Here is a 24,047-nt window from a genome sequence, read left to right as displayed (position 1 = left end):
TTAAAATCCAAGGTCCCTTTTTAAAAATTAGCTTTAGACAACAATATGTTTTTGAAACACGTAAACCAGAATATTTTAGAAGTAGTAGACATTCCTAGACAATTTCTGTTTCGATCAAATCTAAAAGATGCCCTTGACTTCGTTAAATATATTTTTTTAAATCTGGACGCGGCATTAATATTATTTTAAAAAAAAGTAGAGCTTCCCCACATTCATATAATATATTCTCCTTAATGAAGATACGTTCACGAATATATTCGCAGTTGGGCTAGTCAAAACTATTTATCGCACGATGAACTAAGTAGATACCCACGCTTCTTCCAGCTGCGTTTAATATACCAATGACGTGATAAGCTGTATCGCCGAATATAATGATCGATAGCCAACTGTGTTAGTGAAAATTGCTCTTAAGATAAATGAATAACTCATTGGCCAAATTGGAGATGTCTTTAGGAAAGGTTCCGATCTACTCTGAACCGGCGTGCGTGTATGAAACGATTGATGAATGTGGAGGAAGGAAGAGAAGTATATCAGGATCGAAGCGTCAGTTTATGTAAGTATAATAAGTTATCTCATTGGGGCAAGACCGGTACCGTACCAGTTATCGAACCGGCGGCGCTCCCCTTTTGAGAAGCAAGCCAGTGATCTCTGAGGGACCTTTTGCATTGTATGGAATAGTACGCATTATTCTGTAAATTACTCAATTCGGCCGTAATCCATATTGGGCTGAGCAGAGCCTCAAATCGCCAGAAGCCAATCTGCAGCGACACTTGGTATTGATTACTTTTAAGATGGGCAGGCAGGCCACCCATCGCCTATTAATAGCTAATTGGATCCCAACGGAAATAGATAAATGAAAAAAAAAACCTGCCGTCTTAACAAGATTTTGTTATAATGGGTTTTTGATGATTTCCACCAAGTAGTAAGTAGGTAAGAACCAATTTAATATTTTAATAAAAATGCCTCAGTCCGTAAATTTGGCGTGACTAAGAAGATAAGGCATTAAAATTCAATAGATTGTCTCTCTGTAGATTACTAATTACCTAACGGCTAAAATCTGATCACGAAACTAGAAGTCCCCTAGTGCTTCTCCATCAGCCAGCAGTGGAATATGTTCAGCAAGTAAGTACTAAGGTAGGTACACACTTCGATAAATGATGAACAGAAAAATAGGTAAGTACTTGATTCCTCTGAAAATCGGATGAGAATTTGTTTTAACATCTTGTTACGAAAAATAAAAATGGCTCTGGAACTTCGTTCTTTCGAGCCTTTGGCGCGAAAAAATGCGCAGAATCCATCCTTGATACGCAAAAAAATATTTGAGCTTTATAAGTTGGTGTATTCGGAGGGTTTTTCAAATGTTTATAAGCGGTGTGTCGTTTTACCGGCAGCACGCGACCGCGGCCGCCGTCGCGGGCAAGGTTAATTACGTCACTATGTATGTCAGGCAACAATGTCGATGCGCGCGCATGATTCGAACACGCGTTTTCCTACTAGATAGAGATACACGCTACGAATTGACGAAGTTTTCGCATTCGTTTTTCGAACTGCAAAAATACTACAAATGGGCATCGGTTGCTCGTCGGGAAAGGTAAGGAAGTAGCAGCTAAATGTCTCATTACTAAAAAGGCAGTTGTCAAACGATTTCCATAGGTAGGTACCTATAACAAAATATTTTCAGTAGATAACCAAACATTTAGCTGTGACCAAAATACCGATTAAATTTAGGTAGTTACTTAATTAAATAAAGTAATTTGGATACCTAATTAATGAGACTTTCGATTGCACTTAGACAAAAAATATTATAGGTATTTGCGTCATTTCGAGCTTTCTCGCTTTAAAGTTCAAATTTTTTTATCAGACCACGTCCGGGGAGATAATAGAATTTTTACTGTGTTAGCACTGTGTCTGATTAGATGGTAGAGTTGAGTTTAGTAGAGGTGTAGTGTAGTGATCTACGGCAGTGCTCGCCGGACCGCCATTGGAAGTCGACGCGTCACGGCGCACTCTACTCCACTCTGCGATCTTTAGCACGCGACAATAAAAAAAAATACCAACACCAAGGCACCAACAGCCATTCTTCCTTGTGCATGCTGAGACTAATTAGAAAATTCTGCACAATGAAACCACCGGTGAATGTGAGTACATTTTTTTCCTATTTCTCTGTAATTCGTTAAAAATCTGAAAGTTATCCAGTTTTGCGATCGAAATTTTTGGTTGTTACTCTTATTGTATATTAGTTAGTATAATTAGTAAATATCTATTTTAGTACAATATTTCGGGTTCGAACGATCCAGAAATTGCACTATTTGGCTTTTAGTGATTAAAAAAATACGTGGGTCTTAATACGCGAAGTCTAGGACGGAACTTTATCACGAAGTTTCTAGACAAATTTCGCTTCGTACTATAAATATGCTTGCTTACCTCTTAGGTAGTGAACAAAATTAGGACAACAGTTAGCTAAAATGTTTCGACTCTACTTGTAAAAAAATGTTAGCTATCAATCAACCTACTTAATGATCCGTAGGTACAGCACAGTTTTTATTCAAGTAGGTAGGTATAACGACCGCTTTTCAATCAGTCCGTTGAACTTTCTTACCTCTACATTCAGGAGATAGTATCGAGATGGAATTGATCGAAAGTTTTCGCATTGACGGCCGTTGAGAAGATGTTGCATCAGCCGCGATGCACCGAAATGCAACGCTGCATTACTTGCCAAACTAGTTTTATTCGAAGTATTTCGATAGTTAATTAAGATGCAATTAGGGGTCACTTTCTACAAGTAGAACGCGCAGTCCGAATATAAAAATAATAATTGAGATTTATTAAACAAAAAACCGAGTTGAATAATTGTAATATTGGAAAGTTCTAGGTTACTCTTATTTACTCTACTTCTAGAAACATGTTATTAGAGTTATATGATGTACCTATTGTAAGTACTTAATAATAAATTAGATCACATACCGGGTTCTTACCACTTTATTAACAGGAATATGAGACTGCCGATATTTAAACACTGTTGCAAGTGCCATGATCACGGGACGACTGAGACAGAGTGTAGGTAGATTCATAATTTTCTAAGGGCAAACATTATAATTAATTATGAACTATGTAACAACACTTACAGCCGATGCATCATCGTTATCAAGATTTTAGTGTACTTATTTAACGATGTACTTATTGTAAATGTTACGCTGGAAAGGACTATAACCCGTAGTCTTATTCTACGATATGCGCGGGAAGAGAAGTACTTAAATGAAAACATGCGATTTTTTCTCTACTCCAAAATATAGCACAGAATCTCTTCGTTAGAGATAAGCTTACTTGTACTCTCTGTTTTTTTTGTACCTATTATCTGTTTTATTGTGTACAAATAAATAAAAAAAAACGAAACAAATTAATCAAACTTACCTTTAACTCATATTCATATTCATTTAAAGCAAGCAAGAAGCAAGAGAAGTGTGTCAGGATCGAAGCAAATGGAATTCTATAGTCTCTGCTTACCCCGGTGGGAAATAGGCGTGAGTTTATGTATGTGTGTTATACTTATTTAGCGGATTCTTTAAACCTGCGGGGCTGTGTACTATCAGCAATCAATCAATAATAAAATAGACATAGATGACATTATAGGACAGTAGCAAACAGATAAAGTACGCATAACAGAATAACAGGCGGCCTTTTTGCTAAGCAACAAATTCTGCCAAGCAACCTTAGGGTAGGGTAGGGTTCGTTTAGTATTATTTTATTGCCCGCATAGGCATAAAAAATATTACTAACGATTGGAACCCTGATTGGAACAATCGGAGCAATGTCAACCCGCATGTTCTTGTGGTGATTCCCATTCGATCAATTACGACGATATTGCCAGCCAATTGTTCAGCTCGGGTCAATTCCATGGCTGTTACCATGCTAAAATATAAATCAAATATTATTGACTGACAACAATTTCTAATACGACTCCCGAATATTATTATCGAAGATGTTGGTTTGTATAATAATATCTAGGCTTGCCCATTGTCGGACAAGGCGAGGGTGCTATATAAATATGTAAAATTATGTTTACGTAGGCGATAATCTAGGTTAGTCCGATGGGGGTGGCGTGGTCAATGTTTGACAAACCCTCTTTATTAATAAAGATTTAAAATACATATATATATATATTATTGACTGGAAATGAATTCAATTCCATTTCAACTTTAAAAACGCCATAAAAACTAAACGTGACACTATTTCAATTAAAAAAATACAAATCGTAATAAGTAATATATACAATAGGTTATTGTAAAGTTGATGGGGTTGGTAATCTACCTCACAACCCACACGATAGAAGAAGATAGGTATATACAAAGTGTGGAAATTAAAATATAATATTTACGTCAAAAATAAACTTTTTATTTACCTACTTTAAATTAATTACTCTTTATTCGCTTCTAAGGACACCCTGTGGCTAGGTTTTCCTTTCAGTTACTTTCTTCTGCGATACAGGTTGTGTGAAGCTGCAGTACTTTTAAGCGGAAGAGAAGTTCGTCAAAAAATATAATTATGTAAAGATGTATGACAATTTACAGTGTTTACTTAATGAATAATATATTTTTGAGTTTGACCTATACTTACATGTGTGAAAATATAGGTAGGTAGGTACCTATTTATTGTATATGTGTTGTAGTATGTATGAAATGTACAGTCTCGTGCTGGTCAAAAGGCACGTGTCTCCAATAAACCAAATGAATTGCCCGTCAATTGGGATGTCGCCGATTTATTCCGAGAATAGAACTCAATGGAGTTGCAACTTAGTAACGAAATCTTAAACGGTAAATTGCACTGGTCAACGTTCAAGTGTGTTTCGTTTATGGTTTGATAGCCATTGATTGATAAGACCTAGGTACCCACTTATATGGTCTATGTTTCTGTATATATCGAACGTAAAAGTCTTAATTAATTCCAATAATTTCTGTTCTCTTCAGCTTGGTTTTTCCCGAGTGGTACAATTTAGGAAGCGAACTAATTAAGAATAACTTCTACAATTTTGCCAATAACTAATGATTTAGACAATTGCCCGTTCGAATAAAAATCGATCTGTTCTGTAACCGTAATGCTTTGTGATTTTCGTAATTGAAGTTTCCAATAAGTAATTAGGAAAAGTTAATATACCTATTTTAAAACAAAATATTAATTATTATATTTTTTACAAGACAAGGCTGATATATTATGAATAAACGAGTACTGTTTACTTACCTATTTACTTATAAAGTTATAAACTTTGACCAGGCAACCTAAACCTCATAACTGATAAAATTTTGAGCGGTTTTCTTTATAAACATTATGAGACCTCGTTTACCTAATACATTGTCTAGACTGTGCGAAGTTAGTATCCAACAACATAGTTTAAATATATGAAAAGGTTTTTAGTTTATATTGGATTCTGAAGTTAGCTGTGCCAAAATGTTGGTTTTCATAAATTTATATTGTCCTCACTAACTGATCAATTAGATCGAAGATTTTTTTTCGACAATGTTTCAGAGCCAAGTATTTTAACAGGCCGAAATTACGAAAATCCAAAACAAATAAGTATAACAGCAAAATCCACCAAATAAAAATAAGTACTTACATTAAAAATAACTGAGTAATTTATTTATTTAATTAAAACAACTAATGTCAACAATCTTCTTCTACTATCGTGTCGGTTGTGAGGTGGATTACCAACCCCATCAACCCTGGTGTCAGGGTTACTATTGAGCCGCCAAGGCCCTTGACATGGCTCATGTAACGACTACTAACTTACATCAATATGTAGTAACCGGGACCAACGGCTTAACGTGCCTTCCGAAGCACAGATCATCTTTCTTTCGGACAATTAAGTGATCAGCCTGTAATGTTCTATAACCAAACTAGGGATCACAAAGTGATTTACGGGATGTGTCCCCACCGGGATTTGAACCGGGGACCTCAGGATCGTGAGCCTGACGCTCAAACCACTAGACTATAGAGGCCGTTTATGTATACAATGAACCTTATGTAATAATTAACACGTCAAATTATGTCAACCCGTAGCCTCGTGCGGACAATTGCGCGTTATACCAGAATCATTATCAATATTCATAGTTATTTCAAATTAGTCGTAGATATCATTGACTGACAGAGGGGTCTGTAGATAAACAGTAGGGACTTTGAAGGATGATCTGCAGCAATGACCTGTCAAACACACTGATAACTTGTGATAGAGATGATACTAATGCGTGGAATTTGTTCGTTTTTGTTGCGTTTGACTCTGCTACTGGGGGTAAGATAAAACATACGTTCAACTGCATCATCCGGAGTATAATATTCGAGTATCTGCTATTTAAGTTGTTGCTTTTATCTGTTGGGAAATTGACACGGAAAATTCCGCAATTATCTTTTAAAAATGGTACTTATAAATAAACCTGATATAAAATGTTCAGTTTAAAGATCTTTACCATGAGAACTAAATATTTTAACAAACATAGGTTAATTTGTCCTGTTGAACAGGCGGAGATGGCGTATAAAAAAAACTTAAATATAATTGCACAAAAAAAAGAATAAGAATATTAAAAGTAGGATTAAACAAATAATGACCAGTTTATACTTACCCAATCTTCATCATAGATAGATGGATAGGTAGATAAATAAAATCTTTATTAATTTTTAAAACTTTCACATGTGCCTAAAATAAATTCCTAGGTCCTAAAATACTTACTTATAAAGTACTTTACACGCTGATCACCTGATTGTCCAAAAAGTAAGATGATCCGTGCTTCGGAAGGCATGTTAAGCCGTTGGTCCCGGTTACTACTTACTGATGTAAGAAAGTTGTCGTTACATGCCATGTCAGGGGCCTTTAGCGGCTCAATGATAACCCTGACACCAGGGTTGATGGGGTTTGTAATTAACCTCACAACCCACACGATAGAAGAAGAAGATAAAGTACTTTATACTTACTAACAAAGTACACAAAAGGAGGTAAGTATTTATACTTGCATCTGAATTGTCATTCCTTTATCTTCACAGGCCGCCCTCCTCCACGATGTGGACATCCCCACCAAGAAGGCCACATTTGGCATGGGGTGTTTCTGGTCCAACGACTCTCTCTTCGGAGCCACCCCCGGGGTGGTTCGCACTCGCGTCGGCTACTCCGGAGGGACCACCAAGAGCCCCCACTACAGGAGCATGTGAGTATTTAATTTTTAACCGACTTCAAAAAAGGAGGAGGTTCTCAATTCGTCTGTATATAATATTTTTTTTTACTTCTTATATCGTGTGTCATGAGGTAGATGACCAACCTCAGCAACCTTGGCGTCAGGGTTATTATTGAGTCGCGAAAGGCTCTGACATAACTGATGTAACTACTAACTAACGTACTTTCGGTAGTAAGTAGTAACCGGATGCAACGGCTTAACGTGCCTTCCGAAAAACGGATCATTTTAGTTTCAGACAATCGGGTCTTCTTCTTATCGTGTGGGTTGTGAGGTGGAATACCAACCTCATCAGACCTGATGTCAGGGTTATTATTGAGTCGCGAAAGGCCTCTGACATGACTCATGTAACCGCTACGTACTTTCGTCAGTAAGTAGTAACCGGAACCTACAGTCTACCGTGCCTTCCGAAACACGGATCATTTTATGTTCAGACAATCGGGTGATCAGCCTGCAATGTCTTAACGTAAGTAACTGCGGATCGCAGTGATTTTGTGATATTTCCCCACCGGAATTCAAACCCGCTAATCGCTATGCTCAACCACTGGATAATAATGGCCGTCGTATTTAATATTTTGTACTAATATCATTGTAAAGTAAAAGTAGGTTGCATTTGGACTCCTTTCGTACGAACTTGCATCTTAAAAGTAAACACGAAAACGTATCAATGTTTGCTATTAATGCGATCATAAACTAAAAGTGTAGGAAATGATTTCATCAAAGGCCAACAACTAAAGAAGCAAGGATTTACCTTTTTTAAAATCTAATCTTTGATCATTTTAAGTATTTAACTCGCTACCTACCATTAATTAAGTACCCAACCATTTATCAAAAAAGATATCTGTGCCAAGGTTCATACTTTGCAAGTAAAGAACTTTGAAGTTATAAAAATATTATAAAATAAATTAGTAATAAATGTACCTATGCGTATATACACACGCTACTTTAGGTTGGTTACTAAAGATAGTAGGTAGACTACATATTATAATTATATAGATAAACAAATTGCAGACATGACTATACAGGGCGTTAGTGACGTCGTAACGAATACTGAGGGGGATGATTCAGAAAATGATTCTTAGTTAATACAATGAATTTTCCGTCACAAAACTTATGATTTTTTGTGTATTTTAAGATTATGTTTAATTCTATACTTCTGCGATGGAAAATTCCACTTGATATTAACTCAGAATAATGAGCTGAATCATCCTCCTCAGTATTCGTTACGATGTCACTTACACCTCGTAGAAGTACATACAGGTGGCCATACTCGTACAAGTACGTATGGGTGTTAGTGACGCCGTAACGAATACTGAGGGAGATGATCAAAACAACGATTCTGAGTCGTTATCAAAAAAAAAATGTGTTTTTTTATTATTTTCAGTTCCATTCTTTTGCGAAGGAAAATTCCACTTAATATCAACTCGGAATCATGGTCTGAATCATCCCTCAAAGTTTTCGTGACTTCACTAACACCCTGTATATACCTACCTAAATCAGCATACCTATCAAAATGTAACAAAGATGTATTTATAATCTGTTACTATTTCTTTGTTTGTCTGATACTTAAGTACTTATTTACAAAATTATTTAGATAAGTTTTGAATATTTATGTAGGTATGTTTATAGAGATAATAAACTATAAATTCTGCCAAGAATATTGGGTCCAGACAGATAAGTAAGTTTATATCTAAAGCCAAACAAAATTGTGATAAAAATGTATTGTTAGGTGTTAGGTAGGTATTGAATTATACATGTTTGTAGGTGACATATCTTGTTTCCTGTTGACATAATTTGATTAGGTACTTATCTAAATTATAGAAATGTGTTATATTATCTGATGTCACAATCAACTCCCTAGATGATTTGACAGGTAGGATTTCTTACAGACATTAAAATGACGTCACTAATTTGAAATAATCTCTGCTTATTCTGGTGGGTAATATTAATGAGTTTATGGATGTATGTAGGTACTTATTGGACATGAGTATCTTTATAAATGCACCTTTGCATTCGTGTATTGTAGTCAAGATGAACCAACCTTTAAAATTCAAGTCCCGCGTTCTACCGCTTTGTGATCACAACTTTTAATAAGTTTATAAGTTGTGTTAGTTCCGTGTTTCGGATGGCACGTTAAGCCGTTGATCCCGGTTACTACTTACTGATGTAAGTACGTAGTCGTTACATGAGTCATGTCAGGGGCCTTTGGCGGCTCAAACATTGTATAACCCTGACACCAGGGTTGATGAGGTTGGCAATCCACATCATAACCCACACGATAGAAGAAGAATAAGTTATTATTGTTGGAGGCGGCGTTAGCTCCGGTAAATAAAACTTCTTCGAGATGGTGTTAAAATGGACTGTAATGAATTAAAACTAGGAAATTATTTTATTATTTTTTATAAGTTAACAAGATAAGAAAACATGCCTCGTCGGCAAAGTCTATGGCGTAAGTAAAGTAATATTGCCAGAGCAAAATATATTACAATAAAAAATATATGACTGATGTTGCCAACAATTATCATAAGATCAATTTTATTAGCCACGTGTGGACAGTAAACCATGATGATTCAAATACTACGTCTTTGGGATTACGTTACGTTTACCTTATTATTTAGTATTCATAAAATTTACTTACGTTATACAATACAATACAAATACACTTTATTCCACCAAAACAAAAAATAAATAATTACAAAAAGACTCTTAACTAAGTACATGGTAAATGGCGGCCTTATCGCTTAAGCGATTTCTTCCAGACAACCATAAGGACGTTGTAATGATTAACATCGAAATAAACTATGCATAAAATACTTATTAGAGAGTGAATCACATGCGATGAATCATTTACTAAGTAAGGATTTCATTTTAGGTCACATCGGCTCGTCCTATCAGGCGAGACTATGGTAAAACGCGGGAAAAGATATGATAACAAATAATAATAAGGCCCCACCCACGCCTTCCAAAAGTCCGGGACTGCATAGACCCGAGATATGGAAACGACATACATAATACTAAATAATAATAATTAATACGTAGTTATGTTAAAGTTGTGCTGAGTCCCTTTTATCTCAGAACCTCCACCACCGCCTTATGATCATTCTAATGAACATCCTTTATGCTTTTTGCATTAGTTTTGTGAAAAAATTAAGTAATATTAAGTATTATGAAATTAAGTTTAGTATTATTGTCTTGTTTTTGTGTGTGGCGTACTTTTATAAAAATAATTTCAATTCTATTCTATAACTATAGATGAAGTAGTAGTACGACCTAGATCACACTTGAAATTATTTATCTATATAGATTTTTCCGCTTCTTTGGTTAAACCCTAAGAAACACTTGAGGAAACTGAAGACCTAATTGAAGTAATTCTTTCCAAGAAACTTGCTTGGTGTTTCAGGAAAATCAATACCGTAGTCTATTGTAGGTTAGGTCAAGGAAAAAACTACGGTCGATGCTTTTCTTTTGCAGAAACCCTGACGATTTACATTCTTCGTAATTCTACATTCTGATATATTCTTACATTGCAATGATTTTAGCACGTGATAGACTTCAGCGCTCCTCATTTGTCCGACTAAGTATTACCATACCATACCATATGCGGCTAATCTAATTTCAAAACACGCCATGATTCTAATTTCAAAAACGTAGATTTCTTCCCGGTTTTAACCTTTTATGGAAGTGTTGTATTTTACATCAATACCCACTTAACAAAATCAAATACTTAGGTGTTTTACTGACAATAGAAAATTGTACGTAAGTATGTTATAATCGCGAAACAAATATTGTGTTCTATGTGTATAAACTATGACGATCTTGTGACGTAGAGAATAGGCGCCGCTACTTCAAAAGTGCACCCTTGATGCCGCGCAGGTATCAGTACTGGTTGGAGGCCGAGGAAATGGATTCTGGTAGGACTCTAACTAGAACATCACCGATTGAGAAATTGGTCGGTTTACTGCGGAACGGAAGGCGATTGGGGCAACCACCGTTCTACACGCCCTATCTATGGAGTAATGGCGATTACTCCACCGACAAGAGCGCAGCTCTTAAATAAAGAGAAATATGTGTATAAACTACGCTTCGAAGAAATGTTTTATAATCACTATCATACCCCCTGAACTAACTTAAGTACTTCTATATATATAAATTATACAAGTCATTTATAAATTCTAATGCGACTTTAATATGTACGTAGTTAATCCATAGACATGTGCCATTAATGATATCGAGGCAATTAGACAGTTTTATCTAATGTTCCTTAATGGGCCGTAATACTATTAGTACATAATAACTTTACAATAGTTTTATCGCTGTAAGAATGCGTAGTAATTAATCATATCTACTTACTTTCTCTGTCATCATCTCTCTATCCCGTTTCTCACAGGGTCCGCTTACCTAACCTAAAGATTTGACAGGGCCAGTTTTTTACAGAAGCGACAGCCTGTCTGACATTCCAACCCGCTAAGGGAAAGTCTAATACAGTGAATTCCTCGCGATGTTTTCCTTCACCGCTGATCACGTGATAATCATTTATGATCCAAACATGAATTCGAAAACTTTGACAATCAGTGGTTTAGGCCTGCAGTATCTTACGAAAAGTAATGATAATGCAGCTTATCACAAAAAATAAACATTGTCGGTAAAGTAGTTATGGAATTTGAGAAGCAGTAGAGCTGCCGTAGTTATCTGTTTGCAGGAGTAGCAGTAAAAGAGAGTGGGGTTGAAACGGCGACAGCGGTTCTTATAAAAAAAAAATTCTCTTTCGGTTTACCGAAGTGGATTCTGAGTTTATGTGGGTAAATAGTAAATATTCTGCAATTATTTTTAAGAATGTTAGGTATTAAGTACGAGGGACGTATTTGGCGATTAGATAATTATCAGACACAGAGCTGGTTTTATTTATCATTATCTCCAGGTGTAAGGCCTATAAGAAGTTATTTTATCATTGTCCTTACGATATCAGTCGCACACGTAGATATTAAGCATGCAATTTTTATTGAATGGACTTAGTAAAGTTATGTATTGTCATCAGCGATATAATGTACCCACTTTAGGACTCTGTCGCACTAACATATTTGACATTTAGTGAGACTTACAGTTCAATTTGTCAAAAAAGTTAATGTGACATGGTACCAAAGTGTATACATATTAATGCTCGTGACCGTACGTAGAATCCGTAATACGTACAAGCTGTGACGTAGTTTATGTTTATTATCAAAGTGATAGTGGGTATTTCTTTTCGTGAGTTTTTGGAGATTTTCCTCAGATAGTATTAACTACTTGGCCGGACAAACATGGTCTTTCACTCTATTTACAGAATCATTCTTTCACTCATGGCCCCTGGGCGACAGCTTGAGTCGTGGGTGGCCACTGCAATTTTGTCCGACCTGGAGACCCTGACATAAAAGCTGGATCTGCTCTTGCCTTACTACTATTGTTTTTTTTTAACTGCCCGTGGTAGGATTATTTTCAAAACAGTTGTTATTTCCTATGTTTTTTGAAACAATAAAAACAATTATTTGTAAGTGGAGCTACTTTAGGTTAAGTGACATCAGCGGGGGTGCTCCCCGAAAGGGGTTAAAATATTCGAATTATGAATTTATGCTGCATTGGGAGAAAACTTACAGCAATGGTAGCAAATTCAGTAAAAACGTCCTAAGCTATTTCCATCTACCTGTTCTGGAAACATTTAAATATATGAGCCCGTCTTTGCTTACATTTTTATCATTATTTAACAATACTTATCAGCGGAATGTGGACAGATGATCAATTCATACTATGTACACGATTCGGCAAGGCCGCGGGGCCTCAAGGCCAAGGCGGCCGAATATGCGTACACGCACGCAATATGTCACTAGACAGATATTATAGTTCGGTATAAATAAACGTCTATTGTCCATTCTTCCTGTCTACAGTTTCGATTTGATGGTCTTTGAGATCTATACATATCCATCAGAATTCCAAGCCAATCTCTTTCATATTACGAGTAAGTTTAAAATAACGCTATGGAAACGATGATTAAGAATGAAATATAAAAAATAACAACTGTGATATGCTGTATATACAATACTTCCAACCCCAGGCGTCATTAGTACCACGCCTGCATCCCCAAAGGGATAGGCAGAAGTACACTTCAAAAAAAAGTATCTACCAGCAGTATTCAGACAGTAGGATGACCAAAATTGTTTGGCTGGTCAAGATCAGTTCCATAATATTATTAGAAAGGTGACTCTCCTGCAAGAGCTGTATTTTAGAAATTATCTTCTAAAGAACGGAGGGGTTAAAAAGGCCACATCGAAATAATTCATTTAAAAAGCAATATTGCTATTTGACGTTTGTTGACATTGCGCACTTACTTTTATATGGGCAAAAGTCATATTGCAATATTGCTTTTTAGAGCTTCTCTTTATTGCTGCAATGTGGCCTTTTTAACTCCCCTGCTCTTTTAGGAGAGTCACCAAAGAACTGCAATGTTTTACATAAATAAATTCTAAAATACGATTTGTCGTTGTTTTCAGCGGTGACCACACGGAGGTGATCGAGGTGGACTTTGACCCGAAGGCCGTCTCCTACGAGGATCTGCTTGACATGTTCTGGGCCAACCACGAGTATGGACTCACCACAAAGCTTAAGAGACAGGTACACTAACTGTTTATTATTATTAAAAATGAAGTAACAGAAAAGCACCTCCCGAGACTTGGTGTACAAGAATGTATAGCTCCATTATCCCCGGTGGGAGCTGGACAATAGAAACGTCCCGCGACTGTTGGATCCTTTATTACCTTGACAGGTCAGATTTCAAAGGTTGTGAAAGATAGCTTCTGTGGTTATCTTTGGAGGGAATAAAAAACATATTTAGAATACGTCAAGTGTCTTCCTGAAGATGTCGTAAAATCCGATAGAAGAATGGACACATCATACAAAACACCTTGTTTTACACAGACACTACACATTGACGTTATCGTACACGCGCATCTGTGTTTGTGACGTCAGACGCCCATATGCCCATACGATTGACGAATAAAGTAAGCCCACGCGTTGGTGAGGTAAACTTAGCCCAGACGCTGGTGGGGAGCGGAGAGTTGCCGTTCTATCATCATTGGCCTTATACATCTGTTTCAGACGATTTATGACGTCATTGCCTCGAAGAAATGCACTTTCTTTCATGGCTGTGCAAGCCAATCCTAGAGCGGCAAACTCTACCGCACACTCTGCAGGAGAAGTCTCCAACTGATGGATTGTTGTCGGTTTGATGGCGTTTCATTCTCCTGCTCGCCAGTGTGTCAAACCAGGTGTGATCATGAGTGTCGCGTCCATCGAGCACACGCTTCCTCCACAGGTCTCGATCGTCGGCGAGCTCCTCCCATGCCTCGTGGTAAATTCCAAATGAGCTCATGTCTCTTTTGACGCAATCTTTAAATCGAAATCGAAGCCGTTCTATACGTAGTATTATTCCTTATTCTATGCGTTAGGTCCTGTTGGGGCGATAGGCTGATCACTTGTCACCATGACTTTTATCATATGCAAGTTCAACAGTGGCTAGAAGTTGTCTTTGAATACTTGTGGCTCTACCCACCCCATTAGTGAGGATTAGGGGCGTAAGTTTATGTACAGTCACGAGCACTAATATGTATATACTTTGGTACCATGTCACATTAATTTTTTTGACAAATTATTCTGTAAGTCTCATAAAATGTCAAATATGTTAGTGCGACAGAGTCCTAAAGTGGGTACATATTGCTCATGACTGTATATTATGAATGATATGAATACCAAATTCAAAAAAATACATACTACTACTATATTTTTATTAAAGTCTGTCAAAATACTTAGGTTTGCATATTAATTCCACAATCATGCTTTATGACAACTTAATGAAAAGGGACGATGCAGTCGAAACTCGTTAGTCTAAACGCGGTTTCTTAGAAAATTCCTAATCTTATCTTGAAGAGAGAGTTCTTAAGAAACTTCTGTATTTTTAAATCGGGAATAGCCAAATGCTTGTGTATTTACTTTGCGTTTATTATGAATTGTATAAAGCTTGAAGGGCACTTTCACTGCCTTTCGTATCTGAAGGACAGTTTTAATGTACACTAAAATATGTTTATCTTACTGATGACTTTGTCCCAAAGTGGTTGGGTAATAACAAAAATATTTTTATAGTGCAATAAAAGATAATCTTTCTTTTGTTTATTTCGAGAGCGTGATGTACGGTCACGATCATTAATATGTATTATGTATACACTTTGGTACCATGTCACATTAACTTTTTTGACAAATTGAACTGTAAGTCTCACTAAATGTCAAATATGTTAGTGCGACAGAGTCCTAAAGTGGGTACATTATATTGCTCATGACTGTAGATTTTTTATGAGGCTTTATGACTCATGTGACACGTCCCATGACCATGATGAGGGACTTTCTAGGCTACGTTCACCAAAAACAATGTAGATGGCGTTGTTCAGTTTGCACGTGTTAATTACCTATTTCCTCATTACTCGGGTACATAATTATTCCAAAACACAAATGTTATGGCAGAAGCATATATGAAAATAATTGTTGCTTAAGATTTGGATCACATTATGTATACTTCTCTTACGTACGTTGCTTCTTGTATTGCTTCTCTTTATTTTGATCAGAATAATAAAGTGTGGAACACGTAATTGTGCCTGGGTGTAATAAAAAGGGTCGTCATTATTAAATACCTATTCAGCTACTGATTTGCGTATAAAATTTCCGCTCATGCCCCTAAAAAGCTCTAAAGTACTTATGATCTTTATTATCTTTAATAAAACAGATACTTACATATCTTTTTCTCATAAAAATTTGTTTAATTACTACCGCGCGCCCTCTTCTAGTTTCGTGCCCACACGTGACTTAGTGTGCCTAATAGTTAATCAGCCATTATACATTAGAGAAGGAAAATATAGTTTTTCACTTTCAATTTTTTCAAATTTACTTTTTATTGTTACGTTATATTTAAAAGGCACTCTAAAAATATAAATAAAAACGTGCCAAATGTTCTACGCACGTGCTTTGAATGTTATTTTTAGATATATCGTTTGTTTATGTTGTTGACGCAGTTTGTACTTTTTTAATTTTGTCGTGTCTGTCGATAGATGGTCTATAGTTAAAAGCCAAAGAACATGTTCCGTAAATTTCCTTTCAACGGGACAAAAATTATCACGGGTATGTTTTTACAGTGGGTCCCAAGTTAATACATACAGTCATGAGCAATATACGTAATGTACCCACTTTAGGACTCTGTCGCACTAACATATTTGATATTTAGTGAGACTTACAGTTCAATTTGTCAAAAAAGTTAATGTGACATGGTACCAAAGTGTATACATATTAATGCTCGTGATCGTACTAAGTATAACGCGTTTAGCTGGTATTTATTTATTAAAAACCAAAATAATCCACATACTTACCATAAAGGACTCAAGTATACATTACACAATTGGGTAGTTTCCTAGGTCAAAGATAAATTATGAAATTCTGATTGTTAAATAAAGACAGATCTAAAGGTCACAAAAATCGTTTTCATTTTTCTATTTTACTTATCTTTGTCACGTTTTTCTATGACGTCACAGGTTGCTTGCACACGCACGCCGGTTCAGAGTAAATCGTATTTAACATTTTCTAAGAACATCTTCAAATTGATCTAAGTGCGTCTTTCTAGAGGTTTTCCTCTGCCAGGCCTACCAACCTTCGCCTTATATACGTACAGTCATGAGCAATATAATGTACCCACTTTAGGACTCTGTCGCATTAACATATTTGACATTTAGTGAGACTTACAGTTCAATTTGTCAAAAAAGTTAATGTGACATGGTACCAAAGTGTATACATATTAATGCTCGTGACCGTACAGCTTTCGTAATCATAATTATGCTTCTACTTCATTATCCAATGACTGTAAATAAAATAAAAATAATTCCGATAAGACGGTCACGCGATAAAACGCCTAAAAGTTGCAAGTGCAGAATGAACAAGCATTTTCTAGGTAAACGTATTATAAGAATATAATTTTATCTTTACGAGAAGAAATAGTTATTAAATAATTAATCTAAGTATCTATAATTACGCATCAAGACTATTGCGTCATAATAAGCAGGAATAACTATGACATGGTAAGGCAACAAAAGAAACAAATACTTATATTATATAAAATGGAAAAGACAATAAATTTATACTACTTCGACACATGAATGTGATCGATCAATGGTCTATGGCGGCAAGTCATTCAATTATTTGTTTGCTCTTACACTTTTTAAACAAACAATAGCTACATAGATAATTGGGTAGTTTCTTAGGTCAAAGACAAATTATGAAATTCTGATTACTAAATAAAGACAGATCTAAAGGGTGACAAAAAACATTTTCATTTTCTATTTAACTTATTTATGAATATTAAACCAGAAAAACGTAATACCTAATAAGTCCGACATTTTATCACGTTTTTAAGAAATTTCGTGTTCTGACGTTTAGTAAAAATAGCTGATTTGACTAGTTGGAAATTAGCTTATTGTATTCAACGGGTTTTTTTTAAATTGCAGTACCAGTCAATGATCCTGTACCATGACGATGAGCAGCGTGCAGTGGCGGAGGCTTCGTATAAACAGATGCAGGAGCAGTGCGACGGACAGCTGAGGACTGAGATCGCTCCCGCCGGACCCTTCTACCCCGCTGAGGAGTAAGTTTCATCGAACTAGAATGAAAGAAAGACATCATCATCATCATCAGCCCATTAACGTCCCCACTGCCGGGGCACGGGCCTTCCCTATGGATGGGTAGGGAGATCGGGCCTTAAACCATCACGCGGGCCCAGTGCGGATTGATGGTTATTAACGACTGCTAATGCAGCCGGAACCAACGGCTTAACGTGCCTTCCGAAGCACGGAGGAGTTCGAGATGAAAACTTTATTTTTTGTGGTCACCCGTCCTATGATCGGCCTATGCGAAAGTTGCTTAACTTCAACAATCACAGACCGAGCGCGTTTACCGCTGCGCCATCGAGCTATGAAAGAAAGACATAAAGAAAGAAATATTTATTATTTTCGGACACCACAGACAAAGACAGACAGATCCATTACATTTAACACGACCGAAACCACACGGAAACTAATATAAAAAAAGAACACTTAGATTAAAAACTATTAGAAAAAAACAAATCAAACCAAAATAATAATAATAGCTACTCACAACCATGTTGCTGCCTTGCCGTCCAGTCGCATCAGCTAGATAGGTGGCCCACCCAGTGAGTGGCGAGTCACCGCCTGCTCATTGTATCTTTGTTATTAACATTGGTCGAGCAGCCGCCATAGTCCCCCATAGCCTCAGTATCCCGGTCCACTAACCCCCAACCCAATAGCCCAGTTCTCTTAGTTCCCACAATCTGCAAAAGTTTTTCAGGAACCGGGGATCGTCTTTGGGTGCACTCCCATAGTGCATACAGGGATAATCGCCGGTTGGTGTCACACCACATTTAAAGATTAAATTGTCTTGGGGGCCTAGAGGCGTAGACGCTTTGTTGGCTTTGGACCCACGCATGCCTTTTGGTTGGTTGCACAACCAACAAGACACTAGGTGAGGTAGCATCACAACTGCATAAATTTTGTTTGTGGCGCGAAGGTGGTGGCATCAAAGAGTATGAGTATTTATTATTTGCATAACAATTAAAAGAATTGTGTTCGAAATACTGAAATAGAATGGTAAAAAATAAGTTTAACAAGCAATCAAAAAATAAATGAACTTAACATAATAAAAATTTAAAAGAATATAAGATCAAAATGCCACAAAATAGTCATAAGTAATTATACAATTTTAGGTCACAATATTATTTTAGGTGACAATATTAAATATCTGAGATAGAACTCTATATTATGTGGGCAAAATATAATTCTACGGAGCTGAAATGACTTTGCTGCTGATCTGCCGTAATTATACCAGACATGTTATACAGTAAGGGAAGGTGTCCACTCGAACATACTGGAACATTACATACAGAGTATTAGTGACACCGTAACGAACACTTTGGGGGATAATTCCTGTCAGACAATTCATTTTTTAATATTTTCATTCCATTTTAGGTACACATAGAAACAAACAACCCATCAATCGGCTCGTCGAATCGAGGCGACTGAGATCTAGAATATGATTGACCTTAAGGACAAAGTAGATCTAAAAGGAGAAGGCCCTGACACGATTGTCTAGTCTAAATGGTCGACAAGTTATTCTTAACGTGTCCAGTTTATTGTAACTGATTACACTATTGTTGGCAGTTTCCTTTCTTTGTTAATATATCATCATCATCAGCCCATTAACGTCCCCACTGCTGGGGCACGGGCCTTCCCTATGGATGGATAGGGAGGTCGGGTCTTAAACCATCACGCGGGCCCAGTGCGGATTGATGGTTATTAACGACTGCTAATGCAGCCGGGACCAACGGCTTAACGTGCCTTCCGAAGCACGGAGGAGCTCGAGATGAAAACTTTTTTTTTGTGGTCACCCATCCTATGACCGGCCTTTGCGAAAGTTGCTTAACTTTAACAATCGCACACCGAGCGCGTTTACCGCTGCGCCACCGAGCTCCTCGTGTATGTTAATATATATTGTTTAGGATTAATGTAGAGTTAAGCAATAAATACGAATAGTCGTAATAGTAGGGAATGCAATCCCGACTCGAAATCGCAAATTCGAGATCCCGCAGGATTGGAAATATCAATCCCGTGAGATCCCGAAATATTTGGGATCTCGTCTACTTCATAAAAAAATGTAAAGTTAGGATGTCTGAAAACGATGAAAGTTAGGTACTTGTTTCTTATAGTGAGATTAATTAAAACAAAATATTTTTTGCAAGAAAACAATAACTTTTATTCTTCAATATACACCGCTCTCGCCCGGAATCCCAATGGAGACAGTCTGCCATTGTTTGTACTTATGAAATTATAAAATATTAAAAGTTGGGTTGTATTGTTTTAATAGTAATAAGTATTAAACCATCCATATAAACATATAGATGTGGTGTAAAAGACGATATAGTGACTAAGATTGAGAAGGTAATGTTAAGTTGGTACACATTGAGCGGATGAAGGATAATAGAATTACGAAAGGAGTATATAAAGCGAAGGTTAGTGGTAGAGCTGGCAGAGGAAGACCTGGAAGGACCGTACATTGGCCAAATTGTAAATGTCCTTAGAAAAGGTTCAGTACGATCTACTCTGAACCGACGTGCGTGTATGAAACGATTGATGAATGTGGAGGAAACAAGAGAAGTACGTCAGATTCGAAGCAAATGGAATTCCATAGTCTCTGCTTACCCCGGTGGGAAATAAGCGTGAGATGATTTGTGTATGTATGTGTAAGATTAGAAACAACAATAATTTATTTTCTCAGAAATAATAATAAAATCGATGGATATAATGAACTCGTCGCTCATTGATAGTAAATCTTAAAATATTTTAAGGTTTAAAATTTATATCGAGGATATTAAATGTATACTTATGTACATTATCGTTGTTCACAGTTACCACCAGAAGTACAGATTGCAAGGACACAAGGACCTTTGCCGCAGTTTGAATTTGGACTCAGCCAAGCTTCAGACGTCACACCTGGCCGCGAGGTTGAACGGCTACCTGGTGGGAGTGGGGGGCAAAACCCAGTTTGAGGAAGAAGTGGGGAAACTAGGACTGAATGAGAAGCAAGCCGATTATGTAAGGAAAGAGCTGGAGCGTAATGAGGGTGGCGGTCTTGCTTGCTAGCTGAATGAAGCTCACGATAAGTAGAGGTGGTCTGGGAGCATTTTTTGGGTAGAAAACCGGTGTACAGGTGAATATAAACGGAAAAGCGAATAGGCAATTTCTTCGCGCTTGGATTTCTATGTACGGGTGCATATAGTTCTCTTCAAGGCAATATAGTATCTAATTTTTGGCCACATCGTCACTTACAATCAGGTGAGATTGTGGTCAATGCTTCCATTAAAAAACCGTCACCCAGAAAGCTCCCAGCACCGCGTCTTTAGATCAAGGCATTAAACCCTTAGGTGGGTAAAAGTAGAACACGCTCTTATTCTAATGATGCACTTTCCAGGCTACTTTCCCCAAAAATAACATAGATGGCGCTGTACAGAGTTGCCTATGTAACCTTCTAATTTCATGGATAAAAGACCTCATCTTTTATCTTTGTTTTTTTTTATAAATGATGATCCTTGTTATTACATGTATCACTAGCGGGCAAGCTAAGTTCAGCAGCATATGCCGTCAGAAGGATCCGACAACTCACAGATGTACCCACTGCTAGACTTGTCTACTTCAGCTACTTCCACAGCATAATGTCTTTCGGAATTTTGCTGTGGGGTCGAGCCGCTGATGTAGAAACTATTTTCATCATTCAAAAAAGAGCAGTTCGCGCTATTTATAAGCTGCGTTGTCGGGACTCTTTGAGGGAGCTGTTTAAAGAAATAAATATAGTGACGGTCGCAAGTCAATATATATATGAAAACATTATGTATGTACGTAAAAATGTATCTCTCCTTCCGAGAAACTATGAAAGGCATACTTACAATACAAGAAATAAACATAAAATTGCTATTCAAAATTATAGATTAAGTAAATTAAATTCATCTTTTTTGGGGTTATGTATACGTTTTTACAATAAAATACCAGATAATATTTTAAACTTGTCAGAAAATAAATTATAAATATAATGTATACATATTAATGCTCGTGACCGTACAACGCCATCTACATTGTTTTTAGAGAACGTAGCCTGAAAAGTGCGTCATTTTGTTTACATTCCGGGTTTATTGTGAGTGTACATCTATATTTTTTACGATCAGTATAAATTTACGTTCGAATATCGATCACTTCACAGAATATGTTATATTTTAGGTAAAATTATTTTGATGTCCAATTATAGACATAATTCAATTAGTAGTTTATAGTACTTAAGATCTTAATAATATATAACATACACACATACAAATATACATTGGGGTTGACTTTCTTGAAAATATTGATTGTAATCCTGAATCTTATTTGTAAAAAACCATAGACTCAAAAATATTCGCGCCAAAAATATCTATAGAAAAAAATATATTAGTTATTATTGCTCACACGAACTTAATATAATATTTGTCATCAAGACCATGAATGTATTAAAAAAAAATACTTAGTTAATAAATTGTGTTAGTTGAAATCTCACATCAAGCGTGTTTCTACCCTATTTAATTAATAATGTTAATTTAGCTGCCGAATTTTCTTCATTTCACTTTTTTTTAACCTTGAACTCTTTTCGTTTAACCTTGAACTAATTTTTGAATAATTATGTACTCGAGTAATGATGAAAATAGGAAAAACGCCGTCTGTATTGTTTTTTGGAGAAGAAAGTCTCTCATTTTTCATAACGGCAGCAGCATTTCAATAGAACAAACTAAATAGGTTTTCATTCATGCTGTAATATCTATTAGATAATGTTTATTTTAAAATGGCAATATTTTTACTTGTTTTTGACAATATACGGCAATTTCGTAATTATTATTTAATAAAAATGAACTTTATTTTGAAATGCCTTTGTTGAACCAGTAAAAAATCTATCACAGTATTAGCTATAAGGTTTTGTGTAAGTATAGAAAAAAATATAGAATATATTTTGCGTATTTCAGTCTCATTAATGTAATGAGGGAATTTCCAATCGGCGTTCCCCAAAAACACGATAGATGGCGTTGTTAACTTTTTATTCGTTTAAATTACTAATTTCATGGATACCGAGATATATGCTTTTATCTTTGTTTTTGGGTATAAATGATGACCGTTTTTATTACACCAAGATACAATTACAACTTCCATCCATTATTATTCTGATACAAATAAAAAAAGCAATATAGGTAGCAACAACATCATTCTATAGATAATGTGATCCAAATATCAAGCAACAATTAGTTTTATATATGCTTCTGCCATTACATTTTTTTTTTAATAATTATTTATCGGAACAATGAGAAAATAGGTAATTATCACGTTAAAAGTGAACAGCGCCATCTATTGTGTGTTTAGTAACGTCGATTGGAAAGTCCCACATTGAAATTCATGTTGATTTGTCATCAGAATATTACAAAACATACATGTATTTTGTCACAAATTGATGTTTTATTTCCTGATTGCTTTTTCCTTATACATTTAAACACAAGATATTGCGATTATTATTTTCTTAAGCTCAAACGATACTGAGTTTGGGTAACGGGGAAATTAGTTATTTATACTATTATTACAATGTCACTTTAGTTATACAAAAGACATCAACGGGAGCAATTGCTTTTCCTTAATATTTGTTACAAAAAATATTATTACTAGATGCCTAAAAATCTTATAATTGTCAGTTTATTAAGAATATCTATATGTTCGTGGTTTTCCCTCCGTTAACTGTCGCTATATAGAATATGTCCTATGTCCGCAACTCCGTCCTTATTATTACAAGTAGTGCCATCTAGTGTAAATATAAAAATCTACGATAACAATATTTTTTATATAAATAAATCTCTTTTGTATAGCCGGAGCCACATAAAGCTGTGTGACTGTCGAGAAAAAACATTTGTATACCGATAGATGGCGCACAGGAGGAAAAATTGTTTTCCCGCCTTAACTATCTAGAACTTTCCGTGAAATATTTTGCAGATTGACATTAATTTGATTCATCTAACTATATCATCGTAGAAGATTCGTCGAAACGTCGAGTCTCTATATTTAGGCGACTTCAATAGTTAGGAATAACTACTTGAAGCTGGTACCTACACTACGGAATAAAGCTCGATGCTGCAAACAAAATCTCGCA

General features: G+C 36.1%; 1 protein-coding gene across 1 annotated transcript; it reads left to right on the top strand.

Annotated features, from left to right (window-relative positions):
* The first annotated feature begins 1,952 nt into the window (after positions 1–1,952).
* LOC126372554 (peptide methionine sulfoxide reductase) lies at positions 1,953–23,357 on the top strand. Its single transcript, XM_050018374.1, has 5 exons — positions 1,953–2,138; positions 7,027–7,187; positions 13,733–13,853; positions 17,777–17,913; positions 20,746–23,357. The coding sequence occupies exons 1-5, from the start codon at positions 2,091–2,093 to the stop codon at positions 20,978–20,980; spliced, it is 702 nt and encodes a 233-aa protein (XP_049874331.1). The 5' UTR covers positions 1,953–2,090; the 3' UTR covers positions 20,981–23,357.
* Positions 23,358–24,047: the final 690 nt, after the last annotated feature.

The sequence above is a fragment of the Pectinophora gossypiella genome, chromosome 14, assembly GCF_024362695.1.
Source record: "Pectinophora gossypiella chromosome 14, ilPecGoss1.1, whole genome shotgun sequence".
NCBI lineage: Eukaryota > Metazoa > Arthropoda > Insecta > Lepidoptera > Gelechiidae > Pectinophora > Pectinophora gossypiella.
The sequence above is the reverse complement of the archived record's forward strand: the minus strand, read 5'-3'. Positions and strand labels throughout refer to the sequence as shown.

What these genes read in the sequence shown, in the direction of transcription:
- LOC126372554 (XM_050018374.1), top strand. Translation starts at nt 2,091, where the DNA reads ATGCTGAGACTAATTAGAAAATTCTGCACAATGAAACCACCGGTGAAT. An exon ending in CAATGAAACCACCGGTGAAT is followed by an intron (nt 2,139 to 7,026) that starts GTGAGTACATTT and finishes TTATCTTCACAG; the next exon opens with GCCGCCCTCCTCCACGATGT. An exon ending in CCCTTCTACCCCGCTGAGGA is followed by an intron (nt 17,914 to 20,745) that starts GTAAGTTTCATC and finishes CGTTGTTCACAG; the next exon opens with TTACCACCAGAAGTACAGAT.